Below are 12,824 nucleotides of genomic sequence, written 5' to 3'. Positions count from 1 at the left end.
TTGGGCTGCCAGTCTTTGTATCCTGACTTCCATGCACATTAGCTGTGTGACCCTGAGAAAGCTTCTGAACTTCTCTGTACTTCAGTTTCCTCGTCTGTAAAATGGAAATCATCTGTTGTACCTATTCAGTGACCTTGCTTGAGGCTTAAATGAAGTGATTCATGTAAAGTGTTTAGCACAGTGCCAGCCTCACCATTGCTGGCATTAAATGAAGTGATTCATGTAAAGTGTTTAGCACAGTGCCAGCCTATGACCAGTGCTGGCATTTCCCTGGGAATTCTTTGTTCACTCTTGGGGGCTTAGCAGTAAAGCTACTTTTCTTTGCTTTCCAGGTCCAGTTTGGCCATGCTGGAGCTTGTGCCAACCAGGCTTCTGAAACTGCAGTAGCCAAGAACCAGGCTTTGAAGGAAGTAGGAGTGTTTGTGCCCCGGAGCTTTGATGAGCTTGGAGAGATCATCCAGTAAGTGGACCTTGGGGAGGATGCCGGCCTCCCCCTCCTTTCCAAATCCCTCCTGAGACAACAGCCTCTCCCACACAGGGACATCCCATATTCCTGGTCCCTCTTGGTGTCTAGCGCAGCTGTATGGATGGTTCAAAATTCTGTTTCTCTTTGGCTTTCCTTTTGTTTTATTTAGTTTGTGGAAGTAGTAGGTCTAGGCTGGTGTTAAAACGTGTTGAGTTTCTGAGCCTACCTATTTGGCTGGGAGGCGGCAGCCACAGATGAGCGCTCCGCATGAAAATGTTTAGAGAGTGTTACCTATGATCAATAGAGAGTTATTAGATACCCTCTGATCTCTACCCATTTCTACCTCTTAAACCTGTCTGGACTCCCAGCTCTGTCCTTCCTTGCCATCCAGAGACTGGGACGTGAGGTAGTAGGGAGCAGAGGGGCAGGTGCGGTCTTGGCTAGAACTTGTTTTCATTTAGTTCTCAGAATTCAGCAGGTGAGAGTAAACTAAGAAACCTACAGTGTTTGGGTTAGATAGAGCATTCTTGGGATGTCTTACAGAAGCCCAAAATAAAAAAATCCACGTGGATGTGTTTTTTCTCCTGCCTCCCAGGTCTGTGTACGAAGATCTTGTGGCCAACGGAGTCATTGTACCTGCCCAGGAGGTGCCGCCCCCAACCGTGCCTATGGACTACTCCTGGGCCAGGGTAGGTGCCTTGAATGTCCCTAACAGGGTGAACAAGAGAGATCTGTGGGTCTGTGGTGGTGGGTTTCACATTGATTTGCCTCGAACTCTTGGAAACCAGGCCTTCCGTATTAGTTGGGGATCTCTTAAAGGGACAGAACTAATAGGATATATATATATATAAAGGAGAGTTTATGACTCTTGGAAACCAGGCCTTCTGTATTAGTCGGGGATCTCATAGAGGGACAGAACTAATAGGATATATATATAAAGGAGAGTTTATTAGGTATTAACTCACATGATCACAAGGTACCACAATAGGCTGTCTGTAAGCTGAGGAGCAAGGAGAGCCAGTCCGAGTCCCCAAACTGAAGAACTTGGAGTCTGATGTTCGAGGGCAGGAAGCGTCCAGCACAGGAGAACGATGTAGGCTGGGAGGCTAAGCCCATCTCTCTTCTTCATGTTTTTCTGGCTGCTTTATATTCTCTGGAAGCTGATTAGATTGTGCTCACCACATTAAGGGTGGGTCTGCCTTCCCCAGCCCACTGACTCAAATGTTAATGTCTTTTGGCAACACCTACACAGACACACCCAGGATCAATACTTTGTATCCCTCAATCCAGTCAAGTTGACACTTTTGGAGGCCAAGGTGAGAGGATTGCTTGAGACCAGAGTTGAAGGCTGAAGTTAGCCATGACTGTGCCACTGCACTCCATCCTGGGTTACAGAGTAAGACCCTGTCTCTAATTAAAAAAAAAAAAAAGTGCTGGGTGCAGTGGCTCATGCCTGTAATCCCACCACTTTGGGAGGCTGGGGTGGGCGGATCACCTGAGGTCAAGAATTCGAGACCAGCCTGGCCAACATGGTGAAACCCCATCTCTACTGAAAAAAATACAAAAATTAGCCAGGCGCAGTGGCGGACTTCTATAATCCCAGCTACTCGGGAGGCTGAGACAGGAGAATTGCTTGAACCCGGGAGGCAGAGGTTGCAGTGAGCTGAGATAGCACCATTACACTCCAGCCCGGGCGACACAGCAAGACTCTGTCTCAAAAAAAAAAAAAAAAAAAAAAAAAAAATGAAGCAATGGACTGGGTCTCACACCTATAATCCCAGGGACTTGGGGAGGCCGAGGTGGGAGAATTGCTTGAGCCCAAGAGTTTAAGACCAGCCTGGACAACATAGCAAGACCCTATCTCTAAAAAAAAAAAAAATTGGCCGGGCGCGGTGGCTCAAGCCTGTAATCCCAGCACTTTGGGAGGCCGAGACGGGCGGATCACGAGGTCAGGAGATCGAGACCATCCTGGCTAACATGGTGAAACCCCGTCTCTACTAAAAAATACAAAAAAACTAGCCGGGCGAGGTGGCGGGCGCCTGTAGTCCCAGCTACTCGGGAGGCTGAGGCAGGAGAATGGCGTAAACCCGGGAGGCGGAGCTTGCAGTGAGCTGAGATCCGGCCACTGCACTCCAGCCTGGGCGACAGAGCGAGACTCCGTCTCAAAAAAAAAAAAAAAAAAACAAAAAAAAAAAAAAAAAAAAAAAAATTAAATTAGCCAGGTGTGGCAGTGCATGCCTTGTTGCCTCAGCTACTAGGAGGCAGAGGCAGGAGGATCGTTTGAGCCTAGCTAGGAGTTTGAGGCTGAAGTGAGCTATGATCGCACCAGTGTACTCCAGCCTGGGCAACAGAGAGACCCTGGTCCCCCTCCAGAAATGAAGCAATGGATATAAACTGCTTAGGTTATTTTCTAGCCCAGCAAATGCTCAGAGAAGGATAGAGATAGTGCTGACAGTGCTGATGCCAAGTGGTACCATGGGTCCTCCTGTTTTCTATGCCCAAAATGATTTAATGAAAGGGCTTTTGCACTTCTTTCTTGGGAAAACTTCGTCTGAGAGTTGTTACTTTGCTGCCAGAGTTTAAGACATTCCTGGGGCACTTTGGTTCTGAGAGTACACACAGTGGGGCAGTCCTGGAAGAATCTGCGGTGGTCACCAGGGCCCTGCTTCCCTCTGCCCCATCTCTGCCCAGGAGCTTGGTTTGATCCGCAAACCTGCCTCATTCATGACCAGCATCTGTGATGAGCGAGGACAGGAGCTCATCTACGCGGGCATGCCCATCACTGAGGTCTTCAAGGAAGAGATGGGCATTGGCGGGGTCCTTGGCCTCCTCTGGTTCCAGAAAAGGTGAGCATGGAGGGCAGAAGATGACAGGGCCCTGCAGCTCAGAGTTAATGATTTTCCCCCGACAAAGGAGTGGGAGTGGACAGGCCTGGGGAGTGTGTCCAAGGTCAATCTTTGGGGCCACGGGTCAATTGAAAGGGCAGAGGAAGGACACTTAAGCTATGAGCCACTGCACCTGGCCAAATGCAGAACTCTTGACAGCAAGATAGAGTTTAGGCAGGAGAGAACTGGAAAATGTGGTGGCCTAAGGAGTGTGGGCCTCATGACACTGCTGAACAGATAGAGAGTACCTTATGGGCCAGGCGTGGTGGCTCACGCCTGTCATCCCAATACTTTGGGAGGCCGAGGTGGGTGGATCACCTGAGGTCAGGAGTTCAAGACCAGCCTGGCCAACATGGTGAAACCCTGTCTCTACTAAAAATACAAAAAATTAGCTGGGCATGGGCCGGGCGTGGTGGCTCACGCCTGTAATCCCAGAACTTGGGGAGGCCGAGGCGGGTGGATCACAAGGTCAGGAGATCGAGACCATCCTGGCTAACACGGTGAAACCCCATCTCTACTAAAAATACAAAAAGTTAGCCGGGCATGGTGGTGGGCACCTGTAGTCCCAGCTACTTGGGAGGTTGAGGCAGGAGAATGGCATGAACCCGGGAGGTGGAGCTTGCAGTGAGCTGAGACCGCGCCACTGCACTCCAGTCTGGGAGACACAGCGAGACTCCGTCTCAAAAAAAAAAAAAAAAAAAATTAGCTGGGCATGGTGGTGCATGCCTGTAATCCCAGCTACTCAAGGAGACTGAGGCAGGAGAATCACTTGAACCTAGGAGGTGGAGGTTGCAGTGAACCAAGATCGCGCCATTGCACTCCAGCCTGGGCAACAAGAGCAAAAATACTCCATCTCAAAAAAAAGAAAAGAGGCCAGGCTCGGTGGCTCAAGCCTGTAATCCCAGCACTTTGGGAGGCTGAGACGGGCGGATCACGAGGTCAGGAGATCGAGACTATCCTGGCTAACACGGTGAAACCCCGTCTCTACTAAAAAATACAAAAAACTAGCTGGGCGAGGTGGCGGGCGCCTGTAGTCCCAGCTACATGGGAGGCTGAGGCAGGAGAATGGCGTAAACCCGGGAGGCGGAGCTTGCAGTGAGCTGAGATCCCGCCACTGCACTCCAGCCTGGGGGACAGAGTGAGACTCCGTCTCAAAAAAAAAAAAAAAAAAAAAAACTCTGGTTTCAAACTCTATTTTACAAACAGTATTTGGGGCCGGGCATGGTGGCTCATGCCTGTATGTAATCCCAGCACTTTGGGAGGCCAAGGTGGGCAGATCACTTGAGGCCAGGAGTTCAAGACCAGCCTGGCCAACATAGCAAAATCTTATCTCTACTAAAAATACTAAAATTAGACTGGCATGGTGGTGCATACCTGTAGTCCCAGCTTCTTAGGAGGTTGAGGCAGGCAAATTGCTTGAACCTAGGAGGTGGAGGTTGCAGTGAGCCAAGATTGTACTACTGCACTCCAGCCTGGGCGACAGAATGAGACTCTGTCTAAAGAAAAGAATCAGGAGGTTTTGCCTGAGAGTTGTGTGGTAGTATTAGACTTGGATTGGCAGTTACCCATCTTGGATTTGAATGACTTGTTTAGAGAGATGGGAGAAAGTACGAGCGTGGTCTTGTGGACCATCTCCTGGCTTTCATTCCCCCGGCTTCCAGGTTGCCTAAGTACTCTTGCCAGTTCATTGAGATGTGTCTGATGGTAACAGCTGATCATGGGCCAGCTGTCTCTGGAGCCCACAACACCATCATTTGTGCGCGAGCTGGGAAAGACCTGGTCTCCAGCCTCACCTCGGGGCTGCTCACCATCGTAAGTACTGTCATCCTGGGAGGTAAACAGTGGGGACACTGGGCCTTGGCCTCATGCTGCTTTGCCACAGCAGGGCCCTAGAAGGAGCCCCTGAGTGTAAAACCCAGTGTTCAGGCCCATTCAGAACACACTGGGTTGGTTTGCCCAGCTGAAGGAAACTCTTAAAGCTCAAGGCAACATGCACTTGTTTCTCCTGCAGGGGGATCGGTTTGGGGGTGCCTTGGATGCAGCTGCCAAGATGTTCAGTAAAGCCTTTGACAGTGGCATTATCCCCATGGAGTTTGTGAACAAGATGAAGAAGGAAGGGAAACTGATCATGGGCATTGGTCACCGAGTGAAGTCGGTGAGTTGTTACTCTCCTAAAAAAGTAGGATAGAGGCCGGGCGCAGTGGCTCATGCCTGTAATCCCAGCACTTTGGGAGGCCAAGGCGAGTGGATCACCTGAGGTTGGGAGTTGGAGACCAGCCTGACCAACATGGAGAAACCCCTTCTCTATCAAAAATACAAAAAAATTAGCCGGGCATGGTGGTGCATGCCTGTAATCCCAGCTACTTAGGAGGCTGAGGTAGGAGAATTGCTTGAACCTGGGAAGTGGAGGTTGTGGTGAGCCGAGATCACGCTATTGCACTCCAGCCTGGGCAACAAGAGTGAAATTCTATCTCAAACAACAACAACAAAGTGGGATGGATCTGCTGGGTGGGTGGTGATAGGGGACATTAATTTATTTGGGAGAATACCTAAGCTTTCAACTCCCAACATACAAAGCTTTGGATGTGTTGACAGATGCCAAATACAAGGCAGCTATTGGCCGGGCGCGGTGGCTCAAGCCTGTAATCCCAGCACTTTGGGAGGCCGACATGGGCGGATCATGAGGTCAGGAGATCGAGACCATCCTGGCTAACACGGTGAAACCCCGTCTCTACTAAAAAATACAAAAAGATAGCCGGGCGAGGTGGCGGGCGCCTGTAGTCCCAGCTACTCGGGAGGCTGAGGCAGGAGAATGGCATCAGCCTGGGAGGCGGAGCTTGCAGTGAGCTGAGATCCAGCCACTGCACTCCAGCCTGGGTGACAGAGCGAGACTCCGTCTCAAAAAAAAAAAAAAAAAAAAAATGGAAGAGCAAGAGATGAGGTCACTGGCAGCTGCTCAGGGCCATATGGGGACAGCTCCTTAGTAGATCCCTTTGCCCTGGGCTCCGTGGCTCTGTAGCTCCAAAAACCTCATGTATTTGGTCACTCCACTGGCCTAGGTGGGGAGTATTAATATGAAGGTCATGCGTGTGATTCAGGACACCACCTTCTAGGCAGCCAAACACTTGGCCATCTGAGGTGAGATACCCAGAGGTTGCTTGATGAGCAAGGACCAGCTCAGAACCAAGCAGGGAAGGAAGGTGGGTGACTCTGAGGGACATTCCATCTAGGACTTGCTGAACTTTACTCAGCCAGCCCCAGCTCCTGACCATATAACACCTTTCCCATCTACAGCACAGGGCCTTTCTAAGATAATGCTAGACCTGCACTCCACACTCACTCACTCACTCTTTGAGCTCCTCAGTTTCTAGAGGATGTACTGACCCAGCTATCTCTTTGCTGAGGGTGGAAGTTGCTTCGGTATTGGGATTTGGTGTGTCCCTAGATCATCTTCCTCCCCCACTGACAGGTGGTTAATTTCATTCACGGCAGGTCCATAGTTTTTCCTAAAATTTTGGGAATACTTTGCCCCCCACACTCAACACGTGTTTGTTTAGTGTTGAACTCTGTCACAGCTTGAGTAGGCACAGAGCTGGTGGGGGCGTGGCTGGAAGCTGGAACCTAAGACTCTGAGTTGGAGAGTGGTTAACTTTCAGACCTCTGCTGCTCAACACTGTAGGATCTGGCCAGCTCCCTGAACATCTCGGGGCTTAGTTTCTTCTTTGTAACTTAAAAGTGAGAACCTACCAAGGTTGTTTTGTGTCCCAATTGAGATATGAGAGGACTTCAAAAGCTAGCCCCATGACATTAGCACAATTGGTGCCACATGGAATTGTACACGTGGGTCAGGTTCCTGAATTGCCTCTGGGATATGTCCAGTTCTACCGACCTGTAATACAAGTATGAACAAACACATCCCAGCAGTGTGTGAGTGTTCCTCTGTAACGTTGGGTTCATTTCTAGATAAACAACCCAGACATGCGAGTGCAGATTCTCAAAGATTACGTCAGGCAGCACTTCCCTGCCACTCCTCTGCTCGATTATGCACTGGAAGTAGAGAAGATTACCACCTCAAAGGTAACAAAGGAAAAACTTCCTAGTTCCCTAATATTACGTTGGACAAATGTATTGGAGGAAATAGGAGCCAGGTTACATTTTGATTATGCAGCTAAAAGCAAACCTAGTTTTCTGGAAATGTTATTTTTGTTTCATAACTAAATTTAACAGACATGCACTAAATGTCAACTAGGTGTTGGGTACGTTGCTAGATGCTGGGAATTGAACTGAGTCAGACACAGTGCCAACCAGTGGGGCTGGTAGAAGTTTTTAAATGACGGTCACAATTCGTAGTAATAGTAGTAACAGTGGAAAATTATGAAGAAAAAATGAGAAATAATGATAAATGCTTTGAATTTTTTGCCTTCCCAGAAGCCAAATCTTATCCTGAACGTAGATGGTCTCATCGGAGTCGCATTCGTGGACATGCTTAGAAACTGTGGGTCCTTTACTCGGTGAGGACTGCAGCTGTTTTCTTCGTTACGTTTGTTGATTTTTGTTGTTTCCTCCAAACTATGAAAGTAATGCATACTCAGAATAGAATATTTGAAAAATAAGGAGAGGTATAAAGAAGAAAACAAAAACTGCCTGTAATCCTACCACCCAGAGCACCCCTTTTCTTCTTATTCCTGGGCAGTAGTAGTACTGTCTGTGGGGAGAAGGGCAGTCACGTGAGCCTTTTAAAACTACAAGTTGATTGTGTGTTGCAGGGAGGAAGCTGATGAATACATTGACATTGGAGCCCTCAATGGCATCTTTGTGCTGGGAAGGAGTATGGGCTTCATTGGTGAGTCCATTCGTTATTGTTTTAAGTGTTTTTTTTTTTTTTTTTTTTTTTTTTAACCCCCATGGTTCAGCTACACCACTTACCCATGGGGTTGAGTTTCTTTTTTTTTTTTTTTTCCTTTTTTAAATTTTCTTTGTGGTTCAGTTTCTACAGAAGAAATGTCATATCCTCTTAATCATTGTTCTTAATCTTTTCTTTCTTACTTTAACTTTTCCCCTTATCTTTATCATCGTTCCTTTGTTCTTAGAAATGATTGCTAGCCCAGGAAAATAGAATTAATTTTTTTTATTTTTTTTGAGACTGAGTCTTGCTCTTCGCCCAGGCTGGAGTGCAGTGGTGCGATCTCTGCTCACTGCAACCTCCGCCTCCCGGGTTCAAGCAATTCTCCTGCAGCCTCCCAAGTAGCTGGGACTACAGACGCATGCCTACAGGCGCGTGCCACCACGCCCGGCTAACTTTTTGTATTTTTAGTAGAGACGGGGTTTCACTGTGTTAGCCAGGATGGTCTGGATCTCCCAACCTCGTGATCTGCCCGCCTTGGCCTCCCAAAGTGCTGGAATTACAGGCGTGAGCCACCGCATCCAGCCTATTTTTATTATTTTTTTTTTTCCCTTTAAAATTTTGTTTTAATTTAAAGGAAAATAGAATCAGATCCAACAGCTCTCTTGTACAAAGTCTGCCTTATCTACCTATGGAATGGATTTGGACTAAACTTCCTACTGCTTTGTATCTACTTTTTTTGTGTGTTAGAAAGATTTCCCGGGCCGGGCGCGGTGGCTCAAGCCTGTAATCCCAGCACTTTGGGAGGCCGAGACGGGTGGATCACGAGGTCAGGAGATCGAGACCATCCTGGCTAATACGCTGAAACTCCGTCTCTACTAAAAAATACAAAAAAACTAGCCGGGCGACGAGGCGGGCGCCTGTAGTCCCAGCTACTCGGGAGGCTGAGACAGGAGAATGGCGTGAACCCGGGAGGCGGAGCTTGCAGTGAGCTGAGAGCCGGCCACAGCACTCCAGCCTGGGCGGCAGAGCAAGACTCCGTCTCAAAAAAAAAAAAAAAGAAAGATTTCCCTTCCTTAGCCTCACCCTCTCACCAGGCTTATGAAGCTCTAATAAAAAAGTGTGTTTGCTTCATTTTAGGACACTATCTTGATCAGAAGAGGCTGAAGCAGGGGCTGTATCGTCATCCATGGGACGATATTTCATATGTTCTTCCGGAACACATGAGCATGTAACAGAGCCAGGAACCCTACTGCAGTAAACTGAAGACAAGAACTCCTCCCCCAGGAAAAAGTGTACAGACAGCTGGCAGTGGAGCCTGCTTTATTTAGCAGGGGCCTGGAATGTAAACAGCCACTGGGGTACAGGCACCGAAGACCAACATCCACAAGCTAGCACCCCTTCAGTCCACACAAAGAAGCTTCATATTTTTTTTTTATAAGCATAGAAATAAAAACCAAGCCAATACTTGTGACTTTACTCTGCTACCTGCTGTATTTATTATATGGAAGCATCTAAGTACTGTCAGGATGGGGTTCTTCCTCATTATAGGGCGTTAGGATGTTGCTTTCTTTTTCCATTAGTTAAACATTTTTTTCTCCCTTGGAGGAAGGGAATTAAACATTTAAGGCCTCAAGATACTATACATTTAAAGCACCCCAATGTCTCTCTCTTTTTTTTTTTACTTCTCTTTCTTCTTCCTTATGTAACATGAAGAACATTGTATTAATCTGATTTTTAAAGATCTTTTTGTATGTTATGTGTTAAGGACTTGTTTGGTATCCCACTGAAATGTTCTGTGTTGCAGACCAGAGTCTGCTTATGTCAGGGGGATGGGACCATTGCATCCTAAGCCATTGTCACAAAATATGTGGAGTAGTAACTTAATATGTAAAGCTGTAACATACATTTAAAATGGAAATGCAAAAAGCTGTGAAATGTCTTGTGTCTTATGTTCTCTGTGTTTATGCAGCTGACTTGTCTGTCTGTAACTGAAGTGTGGATCCAAGGACTCCTAACTACTTTTCATCTGTAATCCACAAAGATTCTGGGCAGCTGCCACCTCAGTCTCTTCTCTGTATTATCATAGTCTGGTTTAAATAAACTATATAGTAACAATGAAGGCATACTGCTGGCTCCTGGCATCCACATCCTTTGATCTGTATTCCTTTCTTTTTTTTTTTTTTTTTTTTTTTTTGAGGCGGAGTCTTGCTCTGTCACCCAGGCTGGAGTGCAGTGGCCAGATCTCAGCTCACTGCAAGCTTCCCCTCCCGGGTTCCCGCCATTCTCCTGCCTCAGGCTCCCAAGTAGCTGGGACTACAGGCGCCCGCCACCTCGCCCGGCTAGTTTTTTGTATTTTTTAGTAGAGACGGGGTTTCACTGTGTTTGCCAGGATGGTCTCGATCTCCTGACCTTGTGATCCGCCCGTCTCGGCCTCCCAAAGTGCTGGGATTACAGGCTTGAGCCACCGCGCCCGGCCTCCTTTCTAACTATACTCTTTTCCAGACAGGATCTCACTCTGTTGCCCCAGGGCTGAAGTACAGTGTCACCATCACAGCTCACTGCAGCCTCCATCTCCTGGGCTCAAGCAATCCTCCCACTTCAGCCTCCCAAGTAGCTGGGACTACAGGAGCGCACCACCACCCTAGGCAAACTTTTGTATTTTTTGTGGACTCAAGCAATGCATCCTCCGTGGCCTCCAAAGTGCTGTTACAGGCATGAGCCACTGTGCCTGGCCTGAACTGTACTGATACTTTCAGTATATGTGGTTTTAAAAGTTCTCATCTACCTTTTCAAAAAATAAAACACTAGCATCAAGAACCTCCAAAGCCCACTTATTTCCTCCCCTAAATCTATACCCCTCCCTGAGTGAATGGTAACCAAAGCGCTACCCAGGTACTCGGGCCAAAAGCTTGGAAGCCACCCTTTCCTCTACCCTCTCCAGTTGCCAAGTCTTGTTGATTGACCCTTCAAATTTCACTCTCATCTGTCCACGTCTGGTTGGCTATTTCCCCCTTTGTCACCTACACTGCATTCTCCACACAGCCACTAGTGAATTTTTTAAACCCATTGAATTGAGCCACTCCCTTGTCTAAAATCCCCAAGTGACATTTATTTACTTACTTTTTTATTTTTGAGATGGAGTCTCCCTCTGTTGCCAAGCTGGAGTACAGTGGCACGATCTCGGCTCACTGCAACCTCCGCCTCCCAGGTTCAAGCAATTCTCCTGCCTCAGCCTCCCGAGTAGCTGGGATTACAAGCACGTGCCACCACACCCACCTAATTTTTGTATATTTAGTAGAGATGGGGTTTCACCATATTGGTCAGGCTGGTCTCAAACTCCTGACCTCGTGCGTGATCCACCTGCCTCGGCCTCCCAAAGTGCTGGGATTACAGGTGTGAGTCACCTCACCCGGTTTATTTTATTTTTGAGACAGGATCTCTGTCGCCCAGGCTGGAGTACAGTGGCTCGATCTCTGCTCACTGCAACCTCCGCCTCCCGGGTTCAAGCTATTCTCCCTGCCTCAGCCTCCCGAGTAGCTAGGATTACAGGTGCCCACCACCACGCCCGGCTAATTTTTGTATTTTTAAGTAGAGATGGGATTTCACCACGTTGGCCAGGCTGGTCTCCAACTGCTGACCTCAAGTGATCCGCCCGCCTTGGCCTCCCAAAGCACCGGGGTTACAGGCGCCCGCCACCGTTCCCAGCTAATTTTCGAATTTTTATTAGAGACGGGATTTCGCCATGTTGTCCAGGCTAGTCAGGAACTCCTGGGCTCAGATGGTCCGTCCACCTCGGGCTCCCAAAGTGTTGGGATTATAGGCGTGAGCCACCGCTCCTGGCCCAAAAGTGCCTTTTAAATTGATCTTTTCAACAAGTATATACTGATCATTGGCTATGAACCAAAGCACTATGCAGAACGCTTGGCTTCAGTATCATCTCATTGAATCCTCACCGTGGGCTTACAAATTAGGCAATATTCCCGTGTTTATAAATTAAAATAGGGGGCCGGACGCGGCGGCTCACGTCTGTAATCCCAGCACTTTGGGAGGCCAAGGCAGGCGGATCACGAGGTCAGGAGATCGAGACTATCCTGGCTAACATGGTGAAACCCTGTCTCTACTATACAAAAAATTAGCCAGGCGTGGTGGCGGGCGCCCGTAGTCCCAGCTACTCGGAGAGGCTGAGGCAGGAGAATGGCGTGAACGCAGGAGGCCGAGCTTGCAGTGAGCCGAGATGGCGGCACTGCACTCCAGCCTGGGAGACAGGGCAAGACTCCGTCTCAAAATAAATAAATAAATAAATAAATAAATAAATAAATAAATAAAAGAAAATAAATTAGGTGGCCGGGCGCGGTGGCTCACGCCTGTAATGAGGTCAGGAGATAGAGACCATCCTGACTAACACGGTGAAACCCCGTCTCTATTAAAAACACAAAAAATTAACTGGGTGTGGTGACAGGCGCCTGTAGTCCCAGCTACTCGGGAGGCTGAGGCACGAGAATCGCTTGAACCCGGGCAGCACGCCACTGCACTCCATCCTGGGCGACAGAGAGAGACTCCGTCTCAAAAACAAACAAAACAACAACAACAACAAAAAAAAAAGGATAACAAGTAACTCATTCATCCC

The 12,824-nt window shown here is 48.1% G+C and overlaps 1 protein-coding gene across 1 annotated transcript; it reads left to right on the top strand.

The window, feature by feature from the left end:
• The first annotated feature begins 328 nt into the window (after positions 1–328).
• Positions 329–10,322, top strand: LOC115894885 (ATP-citrate synthase-like). Its single transcript, XM_030923821.1, has 9 exons — positions 329–460; positions 1,062–1,155; positions 3,158–3,312; positions 5,013–5,163; positions 5,363–5,506; positions 7,315–7,428; positions 7,780–7,862; positions 8,118–8,194; positions 9,335–10,322. The coding sequence occupies exons 2-9, from the start codon at positions 1,135–1,137 to the stop codon at positions 9,427–9,429; spliced, it is 840 nt and encodes a 279-aa protein (XP_030779681.1). The 5' UTR covers positions 329–460; positions 1,062–1,134; the 3' UTR covers positions 9,430–10,322.
• The last annotated feature ends 2,502 nt before the right edge of the window (positions 10,323–12,824 follow it).

Source organism: Rhinopithecus roxellana, chromosome 19, assembly GCF_007565055.1.
Source record: "Rhinopithecus roxellana isolate Shanxi Qingling chromosome 19, ASM756505v1, whole genome shotgun sequence".
NCBI lineage: Eukaryota > Metazoa > Chordata > Mammalia > Primates > Cercopithecidae > Rhinopithecus > Rhinopithecus roxellana.
This window is presented reverse-complemented; position numbering and strand designations above follow the sequence as displayed.